The sequence below is a fragment of the Spermophilus citellus genome (assembly GCF_964194105.1).
Source record: "Spermophilus citellus genome assembly, chromosome: 11".
In the NCBI taxonomy this organism is placed as follows: Eukaryota; Metazoa; Chordata; class Mammalia; order Rodentia; family Sciuridae; genus Spermophilus; species Spermophilus citellus.
This window is the reverse complement of record NC_138192.1, coordinates 130215390-130235582: the sequence shown is the minus strand read 5'-3', so window position 1 is coordinate 130235582 and position 20193 is coordinate 130215390. Positions and strand designations below refer to the sequence as shown.

General features: G+C 51.8%; 1 protein-coding gene across 1 annotated transcript in view; it reads right to left on the bottom strand.

The window, feature by feature from the left end:
* Positions 1-20193, bottom strand: part of INPP5D (inositol polyphosphate-5-phosphatase D) — a 110075-nt gene that overhangs the window by 8052 nt on the left and 81830 nt on the right. The window contains exons 14-24 of the mRNA XM_081261875.1: positions 17210-17306; positions 16553-16691; positions 14934-15042; positions 14696-14784; positions 11834-11915; positions 9740-9829; positions 7848-7961; positions 6325-6407; positions 3790-3877; positions 2570-2719; positions 196-292 (exon numbers count right to left, since the gene is read on the bottom strand). Coding sequence (XP_081118001.1) covers positions 196-292; positions 2570-2719; positions 3790-3877; positions 6325-6407; positions 7848-7961; positions 9740-9829; positions 11834-11915; positions 14696-14784; positions 14934-15042; positions 16553-16691; positions 17210-17306 — 1138 coding nt within the window. The remainder of the gene's footprint in view (positions 1-195; positions 293-2569; positions 2720-3789; positions 3878-6324; positions 6408-7847; positions 7962-9739; positions 9830-11833; positions 11916-14695; positions 14785-14933; positions 15043-16552; positions 16692-17209; positions 17307-20193) is intronic.

Sequence of the window (20193 nt, the reverse complement as noted above, 5' to 3'; positions counted from 1 at the left end):
GACACACTGACCTCCCAGCGAGGGGCGTTGTGGTCAGAAGACAGAGGAGTCAAGGGCAGGAGAGTAGTCTTCTTGGTCCTGAGCCTCCTCCCTCCTCCACCCTGGAGTCTGTGGGCGCCAGCTCACTTTCTCCTCGGCCCTGGTCCGCACAGCTGAGCTGGTGTGCGGTGAGCCCTGGACCCCTGCCCTCCCTACCTGCTGGCAGGCTCCCACTGCTTCACGAGCTCATGGCTGGTGAGGCTCTTCGAGCCCTTGGGCCCACTGGATTCATCTCGCTCTGTCTTCACGAAGTCTGGAAGGCAAGGGTCAGAAAGAGCACATGAGGGCCAGGGGAGCAAAGTGGCGTCCATTCACCGGCGGAAGCTGGAGATGAAGAGCGGCTCTCTGGGAAGGTGCCCTCAGCAAGATTCTGAGGCCTCCCAAGAGTTCAGCGATTGATTAATTATGTCCGCCATGCCTCCAGAGGGAGAACTGGCACACGTGACCCAGAGTTGTCCTTTCATGTGACATTTTCAACTTGACCCCCGCCAAGGACAAAACAGGCCAATAATTCTTGTCAGATTAGGACAAAGTGAACATAACAGGTGGCTTCCAAGAGCATCTGGTACTTATAGCTAACCTGTCCCTGGGCTAACGGGGAGCCGGGATCCCACCTTCATTGCTGACTCTGGCTTGCAGCCCAACCCTGCAAGAGAAAGGAGCTTCCACAGGGCAAAGGGGGAACCATGGCCCAGAGGCAGCACCCTGAGATGGGCCCAGGGCACCTCCTGGTGTGGGGACATCACACCTTCCACACACAATGAAGGAGAGGCAGGAAAACCATCATACTGAGCAGTCCACACCTGGCACTGGAGGGAACCTGGCTCAGCCACTCACCAGGGCTCTGAGCTTCAGCCAGCGGGTAGCCCCTGCCTGTTTCCCCACCTGCCAAACACAGATAACCACACTGGGCTCCCAGGGCTATTGCGAGAGATAAATGAGATAATGTTTATGAGAGGATCATTCTGCTTATTATCAAGAATTTAGTGCAAGCCTAATTCATTTAGGTATTGTCATTTGAATTCTCTAAAGCAAAAATTAAAGAGAAAAAGTGGGGTTGGGGGGAGATCATTTGTTCCCTGTGTAAAAAGGAAGAGATATTTGGTAAATTTTTGGCAGAATAAGAGAAAAATTACAAATTCGAATCTAGATACACTCTGTGTTCTCACTATACTATTTTTCTTTGGTACTGGGGAGATTGAACCCAGGGTGCTTTACCACTGATTTACATCTCCAGTCCTTTTCGAAAGAGGGCCTCAATAAGTTGCTGAGGCTGATCTTGAGCTTGGGATCCTTCTATATTAGCCTCCTGAGTTGCTGATTAAACGTATGAATCACTGCACCCAGCCTCTTGGCCTCGTTCTGTATCCTTACAATAGGGTGGTGACAATTTTTAGTTAAGAGATGATCAACAGGGTCTTCACTAGGTTCTAAAAGGGAATGGCTTCTCAGGCTGGTGTTAATGCCTGCAATGAGTATTGGTCACAGAATGTGGCTGTGTTGGTGCCATTTATCATCATCATCACCACCATCATCTGCAGTGCTGGGGATCCAACCCAGGGCCTTCTGCACACTGTATGACTGAGCTATGCCCCCAATCCTGGAGTCTTTCTTTTTTGGTACCAGGGATTGAACCCAGGGCACTTACTTAACCACTGAGCCACATCCCCAGCCCGTTATTTTTTATTCTGAGACAGGGTCTCACTGGTTGCTTGGGGCCTCAGTCTGGCTCTGAATTTATGATCCTCCTGTCCCAGCCACTTGAGCCATTGGGATTTCAGGTGTAATGCCTGGCATGTGGTGTCATTTTTGAGAGCCACAATAAATGAACCCTCCCAACAGCCAGTCAAAGTAAGTGGCATTTAACAAGACAGAAGGATTTGAGCTCAAGTTGAAAAGGGTGTGAGCACACAGAAGACTGGAGGATGCCATTCTGGAGGCAGCTGGGTCAGGGAAAAGCCAAGGACATGTGGTGAGGACAGGGGGTGGGGCGGGGTCTTCTAGGTGCATGTGGTGGATGAAAGCAGATGGGGAGGTCCAGCACCCTGGGCGGGCAACCCGAGGAGAGGTGTCGGTAGGTATGAGGGTATGTTGCTCATGTGAGTGGGCATTATATGGCCACGGGAAGAGCAGGAAGATTCCAAATCTCAACCACGGCAGAGCTTTGGTCTCCTTTGCCTGGTGGCCTGGAGAGGTCGGTTTCACACCAGGTAGGTTTGTTTTGCAATCTTGGTGGAGGCCCTATCAGGAGGTGGCAAGGCCTAAAGGCCAAGAAGAGGTGAGAGCAGGAGCTCTGTAAACTTCACGAGCTTTGTACCCTTGAAAATGGAAGCTGACCAAGTTTGGCAAGTGTGACCTGGGCTGCCGAGCACCGGGGTTCTAGAGAGACTCTTGAAGAAGGTAGAAGTGGGTCACTGGACGTAGAAGCTTTCCAAGCTGAGTTCTGTTCAAGGTTGCAGTGGAAAGCTTTGCTGAGAAGGCACAAGGCTGTCCCTAGCACAGGAGGTGACCAGGGCTGGGGCTCACTCACCGTAGAGCTTCTCCCTCTTCTTGCCCTGGGAGGTCTGCAGCTTAATCTGCCCCTGGAAATGGCCTGTCATCTCTCCATGGTGGGTGAGAGGGGTATGGATGGGCAGCTGGGTTTCTGTGGCCTCCAACCGAAGAGCAATGCAGCCCTCACCTGGGGGGAATGGGAGAGAACAGCCCTGTCAAGACCAGACCATTTCACAGGAGAAGCACCGAGCATGAGCCGGACACGGCTTGACCACTGAAGTCAATCCTCGGACACCGTGGCCAGGCAGAGACCCCGTTACTAAACCTTTGAACAACCACAGCAATTTGGGACAAATGACTCAAATCTCACAGCAAAATGAAATCTCCATGGATTATTCAATGTGAAAAGAAGAATTAAATCCTAGAAAAGCCAGCAACAAACCAGAACTAAATGCTAACCTGTTTGCTCTAGGGGAAGCTAACTTCCCAAGGTTCCAAGCAATGTAAGAAATGATAAGACGGGCAGATAGACAAGTTTAAAACTTCTGCACAAAGAAAAAACCTGAAATAGGCAGAGTGGGGCAAGCCTGTAATCCCAGGGATTTTGGAGGCTGAGGCAGGAGGATCACAAATTCGAGACCAGCCTCAGCAACCTACTGAGACCCTAACAAAAAAAGGGCTGGGGGTGTAGCTCAGTGGTAGGGCACCCCTGAGTTCAATCCCCAGTACTGTAAAAAATAAATAAATAAATAACCTCTAAAATAAATTTAAAAAGAAATGACGTGGGAAGCTGGCTTGTCCAGGAGGGAGGGACCGGCTGGGGACACATGAGAAGCACAGCAATGCTTGCAGATCTGGTTTCAAATCAGGACTCAGTCAGTACCTGTGCAACTTCTCAAGTGACTTGATGTGAGCCTGAGTTTGTACCTATTCACTGGGGAATAAATAGTATCTACTTTGTAGCTCTCATCAGGATTAAATCAAGTAACACCTGCAAAGCCCCTGCCACAGGCTTGACCCAGGGGAAGGTGTGGGTGGGAGAAGTTCCAGTTGCTGTTGCAGAGGCTTCATGGGACAGGAGCGGTGAACCTCTAGTAGAGGCCCCTTTAAGAGCAGCCCCAGGACAGGACAGGCGCAGTAGGAGGACAGATGGGAGTGGCAGGTCACCCTCCCTCAGAGGAGATGGCACCGCCTCCTTGCTGGAGGCTGCAGGCTCCCAGGTGGCCTGTCCCTGTCTAGGATGCTTAGGATGCTTACCGTAGGACTCGTCACTATCAGAGGACTTAATGCTGATGAGGATGTGCTGATCCAGCAGGTACTCAGGGTCAGAGATAATGGGCTTCAGCTGCAGAGGGGAGGCAAGGATTCAAGTCAACAGGTGGGGGCAGGTGAGGAAACACGTGGGTGGACTAGAGTCTCCACTATCAATGGGGGGGGGGCACATGGGGAAAGAGGACACAAGTTGTTCTTTATCAGGCAGATTCAACTCTCAGCTCTCTGTGTCGGAGAGCACAGGTGGGAACTGGGAGGCCCACCCTCCCTGGTCAGGGCCTCTTCCCTGTACCCTGCCACCTGCACTCAGGCCTCCTAGGTCCATATCGCCTCCTTTCCTCTATCCCCCTCCTTTGCATATTTCAGGGCCTTGGGAGATGGGCCAGGGGCCAGGAATGACTGAAATGACTTCTGGGTCCACTCAGCCCACATTCCCCCTGGCAGGCCACTCCCTGCCCCTCAATCTCTCATAGGCCTGTGGGTACATCATTGCTGACACCAGAGGCCTGACCCAACCTGGGGAGGAGGAGGCCTGTGTCTCCCTGAAGCAGACTCCCACCTTGTTGGGCCAGGAGTGTCCTTCGGGTTGCTGGAGGAGGGGCTTAGTGATTGACAGATACAGACTCCTCATTCTAGCTGTCCCCAACTTCCTGCTATAAGAAGGGCCAGGGACTGCGGGCTCCTGGACCCTGCTGGTCCAGCTCGGGGGCAGGTCCGTGCCAGGCTTTATGATCTGCTGGGTGAACTGTAAATCTCACTGGTGGAGGGTGGTGTGCAGCCAGTACAGGGAGGAGCTCTGTGTGCCCATGGCTCCTACATACCAGCTGCAATTTATGACTCCAACACAGAGGGGCCTAGTAACAAGGTCACATGCTGCTCCAGGCTGTCCCCTGGTGCAGTGCTCCTGGCATCGTATCAGGATGGACTTGTTATTTTTCTATTCAGAAGGTTCCAGAAAAATAACTGGAAATCGCAGTAGGCTGAGGCATCCTGGGGTTCAAGCACTGCACCCACCACTCTGCTCACTGACAGGTAGTGATGTCTGGCTCCAAGTTAGACCTAGGGCCAGGGCCAGGTTTGCCGACACTGGACCCCATCCTCTCTGGGCTGCGGGGATTTAGAGGGAGAGAAGAAGCAGAGGCAGAAGTCAAGGTGGAAGGTCTGGAGCAGAGTTGGGTGAAGACCCTGAGGTGCTGTGGGAGCAGCAGATGAGGCTTGGGAGGCCACCCAACCTGGCACTTTGATGTCAGCCTGATAAACAGGTGGATACCAAGGGCGGACAAGCACTCCAGAAAGATCCATTAGCAGGAGACAGAAGTAGAGACTCTTGGGAGGTGGCAGCAGGACAGAGGAGAGGGGACATAGACTAGAGCAGCAGGACTTGGCCATAGTTAGGATATAGGATCTAGAAGGAGATAGGGTATCTAGAGGTCCCAAGCTAGACCAGGGAGTGGAAACACCATGGGAACTGGGATGCTGGCATCACCAAAGGAGAAAATAATTCAGGTCCCTTGTGGGAGCAATCGGGAAAAGAGGTCCAGCCAGGAGGATGGGGTCCAGCTGATGGGACATAAATGTTTACTTGAAGCCCCGAGATGGCCCCAAATGGGGACTCTTGACAGCTGTCCAGGGTCTCAGTATAGACCTCCAATCACAGCGATGTGAAATAGCGGAGGCCCTGAAATGACTGGAATTGTAGCTGCATCAGGAGAATCTGGAGTTTAGGCACTGCTTCTGTTCCTGAGAGGACATAGCCTCCTTATTGGCCAAGAGTTGGTTCCAATCACGGTCAGTGCCAGCATGGGTAGCTCAGCCTCCCCAAACCTGCCTTTGACCCATCCCAGCCTCAGGAGAAACTAGGTCCCTCCACCTACTTGAAGCCACTTCAGGTGTTACCCCTCTGGGGGAACCTTCCAGGGAGTCCAGGAGACCCCACCTCCTGTGAGATCCACCTGGCCCCAGACTCGACTTCTTGTACCCTTCTCATGATGTGAGAGGGAAACAGTGTTCTACTCCACTGTATTTCCAGCACAAACATCTGGAACACCCAAGGAGCTCGTGTTTAATGACAGCCAACACCCCCACTGTCAATTTAGCAGCACAAAAGCCATTTTGTGGAAAACCTCTTTATACATTAGGCCAATGCTCCCATTGAGGCTGGCCTTCGGGTTTGCAATGCGCCCTGGCTCACCTGGGCCGCGGCCACCTCACGCACTTACTGTGTGCACAGTGTACAGCTAGGAGCCACCCACTGCTCTCTAGCTTTTACTTGACCCGTGAGCCAGCCCTGAACAAGGGAAGGAGCACAGAAAGGCACCTGGGCCATCCAGTCCTGGGTCTGCCACTCACGAATGTGCCTCTGACCCTGCACCTCAGTTTCCTTCTCGGCAAAGCCACGTGGTAAGACAAATCTTCCTTAAGATCCCTTCTATGATCCATGGGCCACCAGGTGAGATCCTGGGCCAGGGTAGCTGGCCCTGTGTCTACGAAATCCCCCGGAACTTCCTCTTCTTGGATTACCTTGGGAAGGGTGTCGCCAAACCTCACCAGCAGCTCCCCTTCACTCCCCTCTTCATTTTCTCCTTCCTGGCTCTTGACAAAACCTGTTGGAGGACAAGAGGATTGTGTGGGGAAGACAGGGCCGGGACGAGACCCAGACGGTACCTTGGGGTGTCCCCCAGCCAAGGAAGATGGTCCCCCTCCTCTTAAATCTTTGGGGGCCTCAGCTGCATTTAGAAATCAGGCTTGTTGGGGATTCTGTTTCTGCGCAGGGAATGGTCATTTGCCAACATGGTCTAAGTATTTTTAGGAAAATCAAGGAGATCCCCCCTCCTTTTCGGCTCTCTGCAACAAACTGGGCAACAGAGAAATCATCACATCACAGGCAAGAAGATTAGGAAACATGACAGCTCGTCCCACGCCACTCAGGATAGCAGCCTTTTGAAATTCTAATTTAAGCTTCCTAATATGCTGTTTCCATAGAAATGTATGCAAATGTCTCGAGAGTTTATTAAAGGCACCCATGCAAAATCCTCAACCTGTCTGGAACTGCTCTGCCCTGCTTGGTGAACAGGGTCCTGGGGACTTAGCGGCAAAGGCTGTTCTATCACCAGGACTGGATCTTACTGAGACCACGGAGGAAGGGACACAGGGGGCAGAAGTATACCTGGCAGCATTCCTGATTTCTGGAAGCAGCACAGCTACGCCTCCATTGTGCAGTTAACTCCCTCCCTCTTCCACGCCACTATCCAGACCAACCCAGTGAGAACTAGGAATCATGCACATCTCCTGCCTTGGAAGAGCTGGAGACAATCTGTCTAGAAATATCACCCAGAAAGGGTGTTTCCTAAACACAGTTGGTGTTAAATGCTGCCGGCTGAGGAGGCTGTCCAGCTCTGGCTTGCTTTTGGATGCTACGGGCCACCGGGGAAAGATGTTGGTGGTATCTACAGAGCAACAGGGGCCAGGGCGATGGTAGGTGGATGGCAGCAGCTCTTCAGGCCCTGTGCTGGCCTTTATAAGCTCCAGAACTTTGCCCCAAACTCTCTGGCTGAGTCAGAGCCCAGCATGGGGCAAACTAACGGAGTTATAGTGCGCTGAGGGGCCAGGAGAGGAGCCACAGGTTCCTAGGGGCCGAGAGGTCCAAACATCAATGGCTGCAGGTTGTCCCCTGGGCCCTCCCACAGCAGCCCCATTTCTCTGACCCCACGAGGTCCATCAGAGAGTCCTCTCCAGTGAAAGGAGAAATGGAGTGGGATACCACTTATGAAAAGGATTATGAGAGAGGTGGCCTGGCTGGGTGCTGTGGCACATGCCTGTAATCTCAGGGGCTCAGGAGGCTGAGGCAGGAAGATCGTGAGTTCAAAGCCAGCCTCGGCAACTAAGTGAGGCACTGAGCAACTCAGCGAGACCCTCTCTAAATAAAATACAAAAAAGGGCTGGGGATGTGGCTTAGTGGTGGAGTGCCCCTGAGTTCAATCCCCAGTACCTCCCACCCCTCCAAAAAAAGAGTGCTGGCCTGTCCCACCCAAAAGACCACTTACTCTCTAAACAGCTCGAGTGGAATTCCAGGTAGAATTTAGTTTGGGACTTGGTCTTCAACGTGGCATAGCACTCGAGGAACTCAACCTGCCCTTGGCTGTCGACAGTCCCAGGACCTGGAACAGGTGAAGATAGGGATTGAGGGGCGCAGTGTGCCTGGAGGTGCAGCATGTCCTGTCGGCTGTTCACCAAGGTTTCTTTCCTCTGGGTGCTCTTTCCCCAGGCTGAGCTCCCGCTTACAGTTCCAGGAAGGGAAGAGGAGGAGGAAGGCAAAGTTTTCCTTGAGGTGAGGCTACAACGAAATCCACTGCCCCTGCTGAGTGTTCCAGATGACAGTTACAACCTCTCTGATCAATCATGGGCTGGCCATGTGGGGAGCAGAATGGAAAGAAAAAAGAGTTCAACGAGCCAAGATCTACTCTTGGTTTTGCTACTGAAGCTGTGTAGCCTTGGGAACCCCCTTAATCTCCCCAATCTCCCCACTAGTTCCAACGAAGAGTTTGTAGAAAAGCCCAGAAGCTCAGAATCTAAATTTGTTCGGTTTTGGATTCAGATAAGTGAGGGACAGCTGCTCTTTCTTCCTCAGGTGTGTGCTTATCCCCAGTCCTCCTTCTGGGCTCCGAAAGCTCTCTGGTGCTAATTACGTTAATTCGGTGGTGCTTTTGTAAGTATCCTGAAGCGGGTTTTAAACAAGGGTTCGGACTATCCATGTAAATTCTGAGCCACTTGAGAACAAGAACAAATATCTCCTTTCTCTATTCCTCACATTCTTCCTTCTCTTCTTTCTCCTTCGAAGCCCCACAGCACCTAGGCTGCTCTGGTAGATAAGCCATCAAAGCTCAACCCAGGTAACCAGTATTTTTGAGCATCTCCACGTACTGACTGGTCCCAACAGTGAGGACGCTCCAGCCAGCAAGAGACAGGGAGGAGACATCGCCAGCCCACGAGGGCTGCAGGAGCTCAGGGAAAGTGCAGATGGGTGGGAGCAAGGGGGAGGGGAACCTAAAGGCTAGAAGGTTCTGTGGAGCACAGAGGCAGAGCTGGGAAGGAGGCCAGAGGGAGGCCAAGACTGGTAGAGAGGGAAGGTCACACTGCTGGGGCCCCACGTGTCAGGCCCGTACCATGGGAAAAGCATTCCGGGGGTGTCCCAGCCTCCATCCCTCCTGACAAAGGGCACAGAGCCAGACAGCCTCCCCCTGCCTAGGTCCCCCACACTCAGCCTCTGTAAATGAGCCTGAATCGTATGCTGCACAGAATAGGGAGGTGCAGAGATGGCAACCCAAGCCCCTGGATACCCAGGCCGCAGGCTGGATGGACACATACCTACCGGGACGAGGGTAGCCTGGCAGCGGGGGGAAGATCTGAGAAACTACCTGCAAATCTAAGTATCCCTTACTCCAGTATTTCCCACGACTCAGCCATCTACATCCACCTTCAAATATTTTTACCATCAGACCTACTTTATAATCATATCAATATTTACCTAAGAGAGACTCACTTTAAAAACCTGAGTGTAAGGAAGGATACACCACCATACTGAATGGAAAACCAATGGACTCACTTACAAGAGACAAATTTTAAAACGTATTAGAACACATCACTGATGAATGTTCATTCCTATCCTGCACGCCCAGAATCATCGTTGGTGGTAAACAGGCTACACCTCAGTAGACACTGATTTCCTGTTTTTCAGACTACATTTCAAAGTTTCAAAGGCTGTTCCATTTGCCGAATAGAGTATTTGAAATTGTGATGTGGCCTGGACATGACAGACAGGATCTGTCCTGAAGCCCAGCCTTCTTCCAACAGACAACGGATGGCTGCAACCAGAAGGCAAGTCCCCAAGACCCTTTATCTTTGAGGAAAACAGAAAGCAACACTCCTCACTGCTTACCATTCTTGGAGACAAACTGGGAGGTGACCCCTGCCTCGAATGTGGCAAAGACAGGGCTGTGATCACTGGTCATGATGTCGCTGGTACTGCCTGCAGGGAGGGGAGGGCATTTCTAAGTGAGGTTCGCCATCTGGTCAAGCTGCAGATGGCGAACCCACCGCAGGGACAGGCTGAGACCTGAAGCTGAGAAGCCGGAGGGTGGATAGCAGCGCTGAGACCAAGACCCCTACCGATGCCGGCCAACCCCAGGGCTCCTGCCTGAGTGTGCGCAGCCAACACCAGAGAGAGCAGACACCAGCAGCCCAATCCAGTCCAGCCCAGGGAACAGGGAGCAAAGATACATTTGTTGTTTTAAGACACTGAATTAGGAAGTGGTAACTCGAAGACCCCCACTGTCGCCTAGCTCTCTGCACAGGTGGCTAATGGAGGCAGAAGGCCGAATCTTCCTAGAAGTAAGAACTGCCCTGGGATCTGCAGAGGTGAGAAGGAGAAATGCTGATGCAATTGGTCCCGTGTGGGGCTGGGAAGGAGTCACAGGCCCTCAGGTGAGCTCAGGGGTGGAGGGGGACATGGAGGGAATAGAGGGAGGAGGCTAGAGCGGGGCCCTGGCTGTGGATGTGGGAGGGGAGGTGGCCTGGTGTGAAGTTCGTCTAGTGAGGCCACTTCTGGGAGACTGAGCCAAATAAGCAGGGTCCACGGGTTAAACTATCCTGGGGCAGTTGCTCTGGGCCCTTCTGGGGAGCAGGTGACATACACAGACAAAAAGAATAGGTATCAGCTCAGCATATGGGCCCAGAGCTCAATGACGGGGTCTGCTCGCCTCCAGAGAGGCAGCCAACCAGCAGAGGCACGACCCCTCCTATTCCTCTCCTCACCATGAGAGGCCCCCAACTGGAGGGGCCGGGATCACGAGGCCCATCAGGGAGGGGCCTCTGGCCTGGGACTGCTCATGGGCAGTGCCAGGGACGCCACTGTCTGGGGATTTGCAACGTCTTAATTAACACGATTCTCAGTCAGTATTCAAAATGACTCTGCTCTATAAATTTTTAAGCTCTCTCTGCAAGTAATGGAAACTAATCTGTAGGTTTAAGAATAAACATGCTGGGTGATTAAGATCACCCGACATCCCTTAAACTTCAAGGTTCAACGATTATTTCTTAATCATTTTGGGAATGTATTCTATAAATCATTTACTTTATTTTAGTATTGTTTATTATACCCCCCCCCCCTTGTCCTGGAGATTGAATCCAGGGATGGTCAACCACTGAGTTATATCTCTAGCCCTTATTTTGAGACAGTCCCTTATTTCAAGATAAGGTCTTACTAAGTTGCCAAGTCCTCCTGCCTCAGCCTCTGGTGGTGGGATTACAGGTGTGCACCCCACCCCTGGGTATTATGTCTTTTTCACTGATTTAACTCGGTTTATCTGTACAAACGTGTGTGAGTACTTTATGACATGTATCAAGTTGAACCATATGAATGCCCAGTATTTGACCATTTCTGAACTACAAAACACCAATTTCATATACTCAAATTTAATATAGTCCCTTTCAAAAGAAGTAAAACTGAATTTCTTTTTTTGTTCCAAAGATCTTGGGGCTGGGGCTAGGGCTCAGTGGTAGAGCACTTGCCCAGCATGTGTGAGGCACTAGTTTCAATCTTCACCACCACATGAAAATAAGTGAATAAGGGGCTGGGGATGTGGCTCAGGGGTAGCGCACTTGCCTGGCATGCATGTGGTGCTGGGTTCGATCCTCAGCTCCACATTAAAAATAAAGATGTTGTATCTGCCGAAAACAATAAATATTAAAAATTCTCTCTCTCTTAAAAAAAATGAATAAAATAAAGGTACTGGGTCCATCTGTAACTAAAAAAAAAAAAATTTAAAGCAGGGAGGGGGCTCAAAACTCAGAAGTCACAAAAAGCAGGGACCATTTATTGTGCTACAGCCCCAACATGGATGGGATATGTCAACTCCTTCGGGCCACCCCCTCAGGGGCGCAGGAGTCCATCCATCTTGCAGATGAGCTGACTGAGGCCTTCCCAATGTGTGGCTGTTGTCAGACCAGACCTTCCGACCCCGTTTCCACTCACCGTAAGACTGACACACCACATGTACCAGTGGGTAAGACTTCCAAAGGACTCGGTCACACCAGGAGGGCAAGTTGTACTTCATCTGTAAATCAAAGTCACATGTTGAAAAGTCCTGCTACTTTTTTATTTTAAATCAGTTAAAAAAAAAGAAAAAAGAAAAGGTCAACTGGTGGCTTCTGCACTCCTCAAATTCAACTGCTGTTGGTTCTTCATAGATTTTCCCCATGGGTGGTGGTAAATGTTTAACCTGCCTCAATTCCCAATGGCACTGCTGTGTCCCACATGTCAAGAGGTCCTGATCCCTGTTTCTGAGTAAGACCCGTTCACCTCCCTGCTCTCTGCACCTGTTCTCCTCACCACCTTAGCATTTCTGCATCCTCACCTCCTCTGTTTCAAAGAAACCATCTACTTCTATTTAATCCAGTCCCCATCATCTTCTCCTGCTGCTTGATTTAAAAATATACCCCAGCCATGGTCCCCAACACCCACAGAATCATTCAAACAGAATCTAACAGAGGAGGAGCCCCTCCTGGGCCTCAGGCTATGGTGCTAAGCAAGACACCCATCAGGTGTGATGGACAGGCAAGGGGGCAACGCCAAGAACCCTCCTTAACCAATATTCTTATTCCCCAGGCTTAGCTCTTTCTTTTTTGTCTCTATATCTCAAGGCATGCCAGGCACGGTGGTGCACAACTGTAATCCAAGTGGCTCGGGAGGCTGAGACAGAAGGATCACAAGTTCAAAGCCAGCCTCAGCAACGGCAAGGCAATGAGCAACTCAATGAGACCCTGTCTTTAAATAAAATACAAAAGAGGGCTGGGGACGTGGCTCAGTGGTTGACTGCCCCTGAGTTCAATCCCTGCTGGAAGGAAGGAAGGAAGGAAGGAAGGAAGGAAGGAAGCTAGCTCAAGGTACTTATCCTAAAAGAGCCTACCCTTGCTTTTTTCTTTTTTTTCGAACCAAATTTCTTTCAAGAATGTTCTGGTTCACAGCCTTCACTTTCTGGATTAGCACATTATCGTCTGCCCCTAACTTGAGATCAGCTCACATGCAGCGAGTGTACGGCTGGATGAATTTTTACGTTGGGTATACCTGCTAAGCCACTGTCCACGTCAGGAATGGTTCACGTCACCCCAGGAGGTTCCTACGCACCTTCCTTGTGAAGACCCCCCTCCTCGGGAGGACACCATGGGGACTAAGGTCTCCCTCAGTTGATTCTGCCCGGTCTTCAACTCACATAAATGGATTTGCTCAGTATCTGTTTTGGGGTCTGGCCCTTTCATCCCTATTGTTGCTTGTAAAAAGTTCCTTCATTTTAAGAAATGTTGAAATAGTATTCTCACTAAGTTGCTTAGGGCCTTGCCAAGTTGCTGAGGCTGCCTTTGAACTTTCGATCCTCCTGCCTCAGCCTCTGGAGCTGGTGGGATTACAGGCACATGCCACCATGCCCCGCCTCTTGTATTTATCTTTTGATGAACAAATGCACTAGTATTTTTTAATTTTAAGTTTACACCGAAGTAGATTCCTGAATCATAAAAAAGGGAAGGTTTGGCTTTTGTGGATGCTACCAAACACTTAACATTGCCGTCTCCTGTGGACCTCCATAATCACACAGAGGTCAGGCCCCCTACCTGTTGCATCAGAACCTCTGCGGATGAGGCTCAGGCATCGGCATTTCTGAAAACCTTCACCAGGGATTCATCTGCTCATCAGCGGGAAGAACCACCCTTAGCCTCTCGCCGTCTCATTTCACCTCACAGATTCTATTCAGTGTCTCTCCAAAGTCCAGCCAAACCTCCAGCTCCTCGTGCTCGCTTCTCCTCTAGCCCCAAGTGCTTATTCCCCTGCCCCCCTGGTCATGGCTGTCTGTCGAATCTCAAGCTGCCCTTCAAGCACCTCCAAGGTCATCTCTAAGAAGCCTCTGGCTCCTTCCCTGCCCCAGTGGCCACTTCCTCCCTGGACTGCTCCTTTTTGACTTGGCAGAACCATGTCTGTCCCAGTTGCAGTCACTGCACATTTGCCTGGTCTTTCCTACTATAGACTCCCTGGGGCAGGCGTCTTATTCACCTTTGACCTCTTAGCACCTAGGAGAGCGCCTAGCCCCCCGCCCCCCAGGCCATCAGAATATCTTTCAACAAATAAATCTTCCATTGCTTCTTTCTCCAAACACAATTCTTTAGAACCCAAGTGGCTTTACTGAGATACGAATTGGTGTTCTGTGACTAACTGAGCTTGGCACAGATTTCTTCATGGAGGACTGCATGCTCTGAAGCCCATAAAGGGCTCTGATAAGTCCTGCAATGAGAAACTGTTGCATGTGGATCCGCTTGTCAGTTTAGCAAACATACTCAATCACAGGTCTTGGTGTTGTTTTGTTTGTTTGGTTGTTTTTTTTTTTTTTTTTTTTTTTTTAAATAAGCTTCAGAACCCAGTTAAAGAAATAATGATTTAAAATCCTTTCAGAATATCCCTTTAGAATATCTGGATAGCTGGGTGTGGTGGCACATGCCAATAATCCCAGCTACTTGGAAGGCTGAGGTTTGAAGCCAGCCTCAGCAACTTAGTGAGACCCTGCCTCAAAATAAAAAATGAAAGGGCTGGGGAGGTGGCTCCAGGGTGGAGCACCCCTGGGTTCAATCCCAACACCATGAAAAAAAAAATCCGAACAGAAGGTAAAATCTGAGTGTGAGTTCGAGTCTTCGCAGTGCACAGGTAGATCACCAGCTTCTGCAGGGTGACATCAGTGGCACGTGGCTTCTGATTTGTTGTTGCTTTCCACTTCCTGTTTGCCTTTCTGGGAACAGAGGTGTGGGGGGGACGAGATGGGCGAGGGGAGCAGTAGAGGACTCTGGGGGGACTCACCCCTGTCGCTTTCTGCTTGGTGTACGCGTATTTGTCCCGAGTCAGCCTTTCAAAGCGGTAGGTGGGCGCGAACGTGATCTCTTCCTCCTCTGAAACAGACACTAGGGTTTCAGTTGTAGTTCCCCAGCCGCCACCGCGCCCCGTTTCCCTCCTCCCCGAGGCCATCCGTCCCCTGGTAAGGATGTCTGGGGAGACAGAAGGACGGCTGGAAAGGGCGCAGGACAGACTGTGTTCTCACCGAAGTGCAGGAAGACCTTCTGCTCCCTCCTCTCCGTGAGCAGCTGGTCGTGGGACAGCAGATCTGCGTACTGCTGCTGCTTGATTTTCTGGATGATGGTTTCTGCCTCCTGGAGCCAGACACGCCCAGGTGAGAAGCCTCCTTCACCAGTGCATCAAGAAGGCGCCTCACGCTGCCTTCAGCCACACCAGGGCCTGGGGTGCCTGCACTCCCCAGGCCCAGGCCTGGCAGCTGGGCGGCTGCTTCCTGGTACTCGACTAATTAACAAGGAAAACTCTAGAGAGAGCCCAGAATCATCCCAGTAGCATTAGCTCCTAGCTAGTCCACACTCGTATGTCTCCTGACTTTAGCGTCGTCTTTCCTAACCCTGAGGAGACGGGTAGGTATGCTTCTTGCTTATTCTCTGGGCATCAGCCTCCCTGATCCTGGCTGGTCTGACCCCACGAGTCAGTGTGACATTCATGGGATGTGCTGGCCTTGGATAGGAGTCCTCCCTCCCACCCCTTCCGTGACCTTGAACCAGGTGCTGAGTCTCTGCTTTGGTGAGCAGCTGTGACAGCCCCTTTGCAGGGAAGGGGCAGGAAGTGGGGGCCCTGCCAGTCCCTCCCATGTGCCAGCTGGATGACAAGGGAAAACAGGAAAGCTGCCCAGGGCATCTTGTGAGGAAGGACGTGCGTGGCTGGGCACAATACAGATGGATGCCCCTGTTTGGTCTCTACAGAGCTGCTCAGGTGGTCAGAGACGCGGAGGTGACTGAGGGACGTGGGATCATGTGGAAAGATGCTTGGGAAACGGACAGACCCCTCTCAGAGAACACAATCAACCCTCAGCAAGTCTCTTTCTTCTTGGTCCTGGGGATTGAATCAGGGGCACTGTATCATGAGCTACACCTCCAGTTCCTTTTAATTCTTTATTTTCAGACGTGAGCTCACTAAGTTATTTAAGTCCTCCCTAAATTGCTGTGGCTAGCCCAACAACTGCAATCCTCCTGCCTCAGCCTTCCAAGTCACTGGGATTCCAGGTGTGCACCACTGCACTGCGGCCCTCAGCTGCAGTCTCGTCCTCCCGTGCCTCAGTGTCCCTGTCTGCACACCACGTCAGGCCCTGTTCCGTTCCCTTCCTCTCACAGGACTGCAGGGTCAGAGCATCTACCTACAGCCTGCAGGTGAACCCCAGTCTCCAAACAAAGGGCACTCACTGTTCTTCCTCTCACCTCTTCCCTGTCCCTGCTTCCGAGACATATGTTCAACCACAAGTCTGCCCACCTTTCTCCCCTGGGGACCATGGGTGGGCATTGAACTCAAAAAATGTCTTCCTCAGACTGACTGGTACCACGATGTGGTGAGATGAATGCACTGGTCCCCTCGGACTCCTGTCCTTCCTGGATAACTGAGAGGCAGTGACAGGGAGGAGGGGTGGACAGGATAGTCAGGTGAGAAGCTGGCGTGAGAAGAGCTCCACACAATGGCGGAAACTCTGCGATGGCACAGCGTGGGGCCCTGACAGCTGCTGCTGCCTGACCTGCTCTGTGTGTCCTGGCTCCAGGACTCTGTCCTGAGCCAACCCTAGGAGCCTCTGTGCCTGGCGGCTGCAGCCCCAGCCCAGGCAGTGCTCCTTACCCAGGTGGGTAGCTCCACGCGGTAGTTGAGGTCCCCGAGCCAGAAGAGATGGGTGAAGCGGTGAGTGATGTTAAAGGGACTCAGTTTCTTGTCCCCTAGGGCCAGGAACCGGAGAATGTTCATGTAGTTTTGGTTGCGCCTAATGCAAGGAAAAAGAGGCCACCTGGCATGAGGTCACAGCTCCTCACTCCACCATGGCCGAGGTCAGCGTAGGCATGTGTCCAGCCTTGGGGCAGTGACCACCTTCCCACATGGGCAGCAGGACTTTTGAGACCAAGCTGGGAACAGAGGACCAGAGCCACAGCAGTGAAATCTGCTCAGCAGAGGGGTGTTCTAGACAGCCATCCGTGACTGGCCACCAGTAGGCAAACCAGGCCTTGATCCACAAGGTCTCCCCGTGGACATGGGAGTATTGGCTAGGTATCTACGAGCTTAATGACACTAATGTCACTTTTGTCCTCCAGACAAGAGTCATCCCACACCTGAGGGCCCTACTGGACTGCAGTTGCCTCTACTGAGACCATGGGAGGCCCTTAAAGGCTGGTAGATGCCCAGATGGTCCTGGACGGGCACTGAAGAGGTCGTCAGGGGTTCAGGAGTGAGGGCTACCTGGATAAGTAACCCAGACACAGGCTTCTGGGGGACGCACCCCATTACCTGAGTTTCTTTTCACTTCCAGAAGTCAAGTGGCTATTAACGAAGCCCAGTGAAGTTCCATTGAACATGAATGATACCCCCACGGCTCCCTTGTTCCCTAAAGGGAGGGAAGAGCAGGAGAGTCAGAGAAGTCAAATAGGAAACTCATCAAAGGGTAAGGAGATGGCACTGAGAAAGAGCTAGAGAAGCAGGGAAGAGAGAGCGAGCAGGTCCCACGGGCCGGGAGACGTCATGGGCAGTGAGGACCAACAGCCCTGGGCTCCTCAGCAGGGCAGAGGAAGGAGGCTGGCAGGCACGTCAGTAGCCACTGTGCCAAGCAGAAAGGGACCATCAAAAGCAGGCAGAGGCTGAGGGTGGTGGCACGCTTGTAATCCCAGCTTCTCGGGAGGCTGAGGCAGGATTGTGAGTTCAAAGCCAGCCTCAGCAAAACAAAAAGTGAGGCCCTAAGCAACTCGGTGAGCCCTGTGTCTAAATAAAATACAAAACTAGGGCTGGGGATGGGGCTCAGTGGTACATGCCCCGGAATACCAAAAAAAAAAAGGGCAGGCAGAGGACTTGGAAGAGGATTTGGGAGGAAGTGGCCCGGCTGAGTGGACTGACCCCCACCCTGGCTAACTCAGGGCTGCAGGGAGACCAAAGGCCTCACTGGCAGATCTGTTCTAGACGAGCAGTTCTCAAGGTATGCTCCCTGCACCAGTGGCAACAGCACCTGGAAACTTGCTAGAAGGGGAAACACCAAATTGCTACCAAAGCTGAAGTTCTGGGGTCCAGAGATGTGTGCCTGACAAGCCCTCTAAGTCAGTGTTTACTTTTTTAAATGGTTCAGGGGAAAAAAATTTCAAAAGAAAAATAATCTTTCATAATACATTAAGATATATATTGATACGGAGGATTAAACCCAGAGACACTTAAACATTGAGACACATCCTCAACCCTTTTAAAAATATTTTATTTAGAGACAGGGTCTCACTGAGTTACTTAAGGCCTGCTAAGTTTCTGAGGCTGGGTTTGAACTTGAGATCCTCCTGCCTCAGCTTCCTGAGCCATTGGGAATACAGGTTTGTGCTACTGCACCCGGCTAAGAGATGAAATTCTGATTTTAGCATTTACAAATAATGTTCTATCAACACGCAGCTCTGCCCCTTCATCCAGGTATCATCTGCGTGCAGCTGCCTTCAGGGTTCCCAGTGCTGAGTGGCTGTGACAGAGGCTCCCCTAATATCACAGCTGGCCTTCACAGCCCGTCTTCCAGCCTGAGCCAGGCTGGAGCTGGGGAACCTGCTCTGATCAACCCGAGAGCCATAGCCACACATGCCTGAGCACTTGGAACACACTGGATCCCAAATGACAGGGGCTCTAAGTGTAAAACCCTCATGTGCCCAAGGTAAGAAAAACGGCTAGATATGTAATGAACACCTACTGAAATGATAACTTTTTGGATGTGTGAGGTTCACTAAAATCTGTTCTTAAAACTAATTCCACCTATTTCCTTTGTATTTTTTTTAATATTTACTTTTTAGTTGTAGTTGGACACAATACCTTTATTTCACTTATTTATTTTTATGTGGATGGAACCCAGGGTCTCGCACGTGCGAGGCGAGCGCTCTATCGCCGAGCCACAAGCCCAGACCTCCTTTTTATTTTTAATGCGGCTACTAGGACATTTAGAACCTAGACCTGGCTCAGCTTCCCGGGTTCCAGAGGAGGAACCTGCAGCTGGGGGGTGTGTCATCAGTGTGCCCAGGCCCGGGCCAGCTCTGGCATCCTGCTCCGGGGCTCACTCTGCCCTGTGCCGAGTGCTGCTGAGCCTGTGCCTCCCCTCCTCTCCCAGGCCTCCTCTCCAGCTCCCTCCCCTTCTGGCAGTTGGGTCTAAAGACCCACATCTGGGTTTGAACCCCACCCACCACTTTTTGTCCCTGGGCCTTGGCCAAATTAGGATACAGCCACATGGCCTGTCTCTTCCTCTGGGACGCTAACAGGGCCTCCCCACAGGGCACTGCTGTTCAGTCAGATCATGTGGGTAAAGCTTCTGGCCCGTGGCCTTGTGTGGGGTCCACTCTCAGAAGGCCTTCGCTGCCCAGAGGACTGATGGGTGACCAGAGCTGGGCTTGGCTGAGGCAGGGTATGTTTTGCAATGTGAGGTTTCAGTGAACTTTGCTGTGTGGGTGGGGGTGGCAAGGAAGGCAAGTAGCCAGGGCGGGACGGACTCCAGACAAGGGGAAGTTCCAGGGCAGCTGAAGGGCTGGGCTCAGACCAGGGCACAGCCGGTGCTGTCCCCACCACCACTGAGGCAGGAAGGAAGGACAGATGAGTGGGTGTGGCAGGGCGGTTTGAGGTTTGCCAGCAAAAAGCCGAGTTTTTCACATGGGATTGCAACAATCCTTCCATTTCCTGTCTCCTCTGGGACTCTGTTCTGTCCCCAGCTCCAGCCACCCAAACCCAATGGCCTAACCTCCGACTCCACCCTGGCCTGTATGCACCTACCCACTCCCACACGCTCACACGATAGATCAACACTTACAAGCACAGACTAACAGACACAGGGTGGCACACTCACAGACTGTTACAGACACAAGCACACATCCTGAGCCACACCCCCATAGGCTTACACACCCCTAGTCACACATACACACAGAAGCACATGCACATGAGCACGCACACACTCGCTCCCACGCTTGGTCTCTCTCTCAGCTCTCTGCAGTGCTGTGACTAGGGCTCACAGGCTCAGAGCTGGGATCCAGGTCAGGCACCAGCCTGTGGTCAACCCCAGCCTCGTTTATGAAGAAAGTGGCACCAATCAGCCACCTCGTTCACGTTTTGTGTGGCCTATGGCAGCTCACTGGTGGCAATGGCAGAGATGAGCATGTGGTCCATGAAGCCTGTGACAGTCACTATCCGGCCCTGTCCAGCACAAGTGTGCCAGTGACCCCTGTTCTAGGTTCTTGCTGCACAAAGTGGTGCCCATGGACCAGCTGGCAGCACTG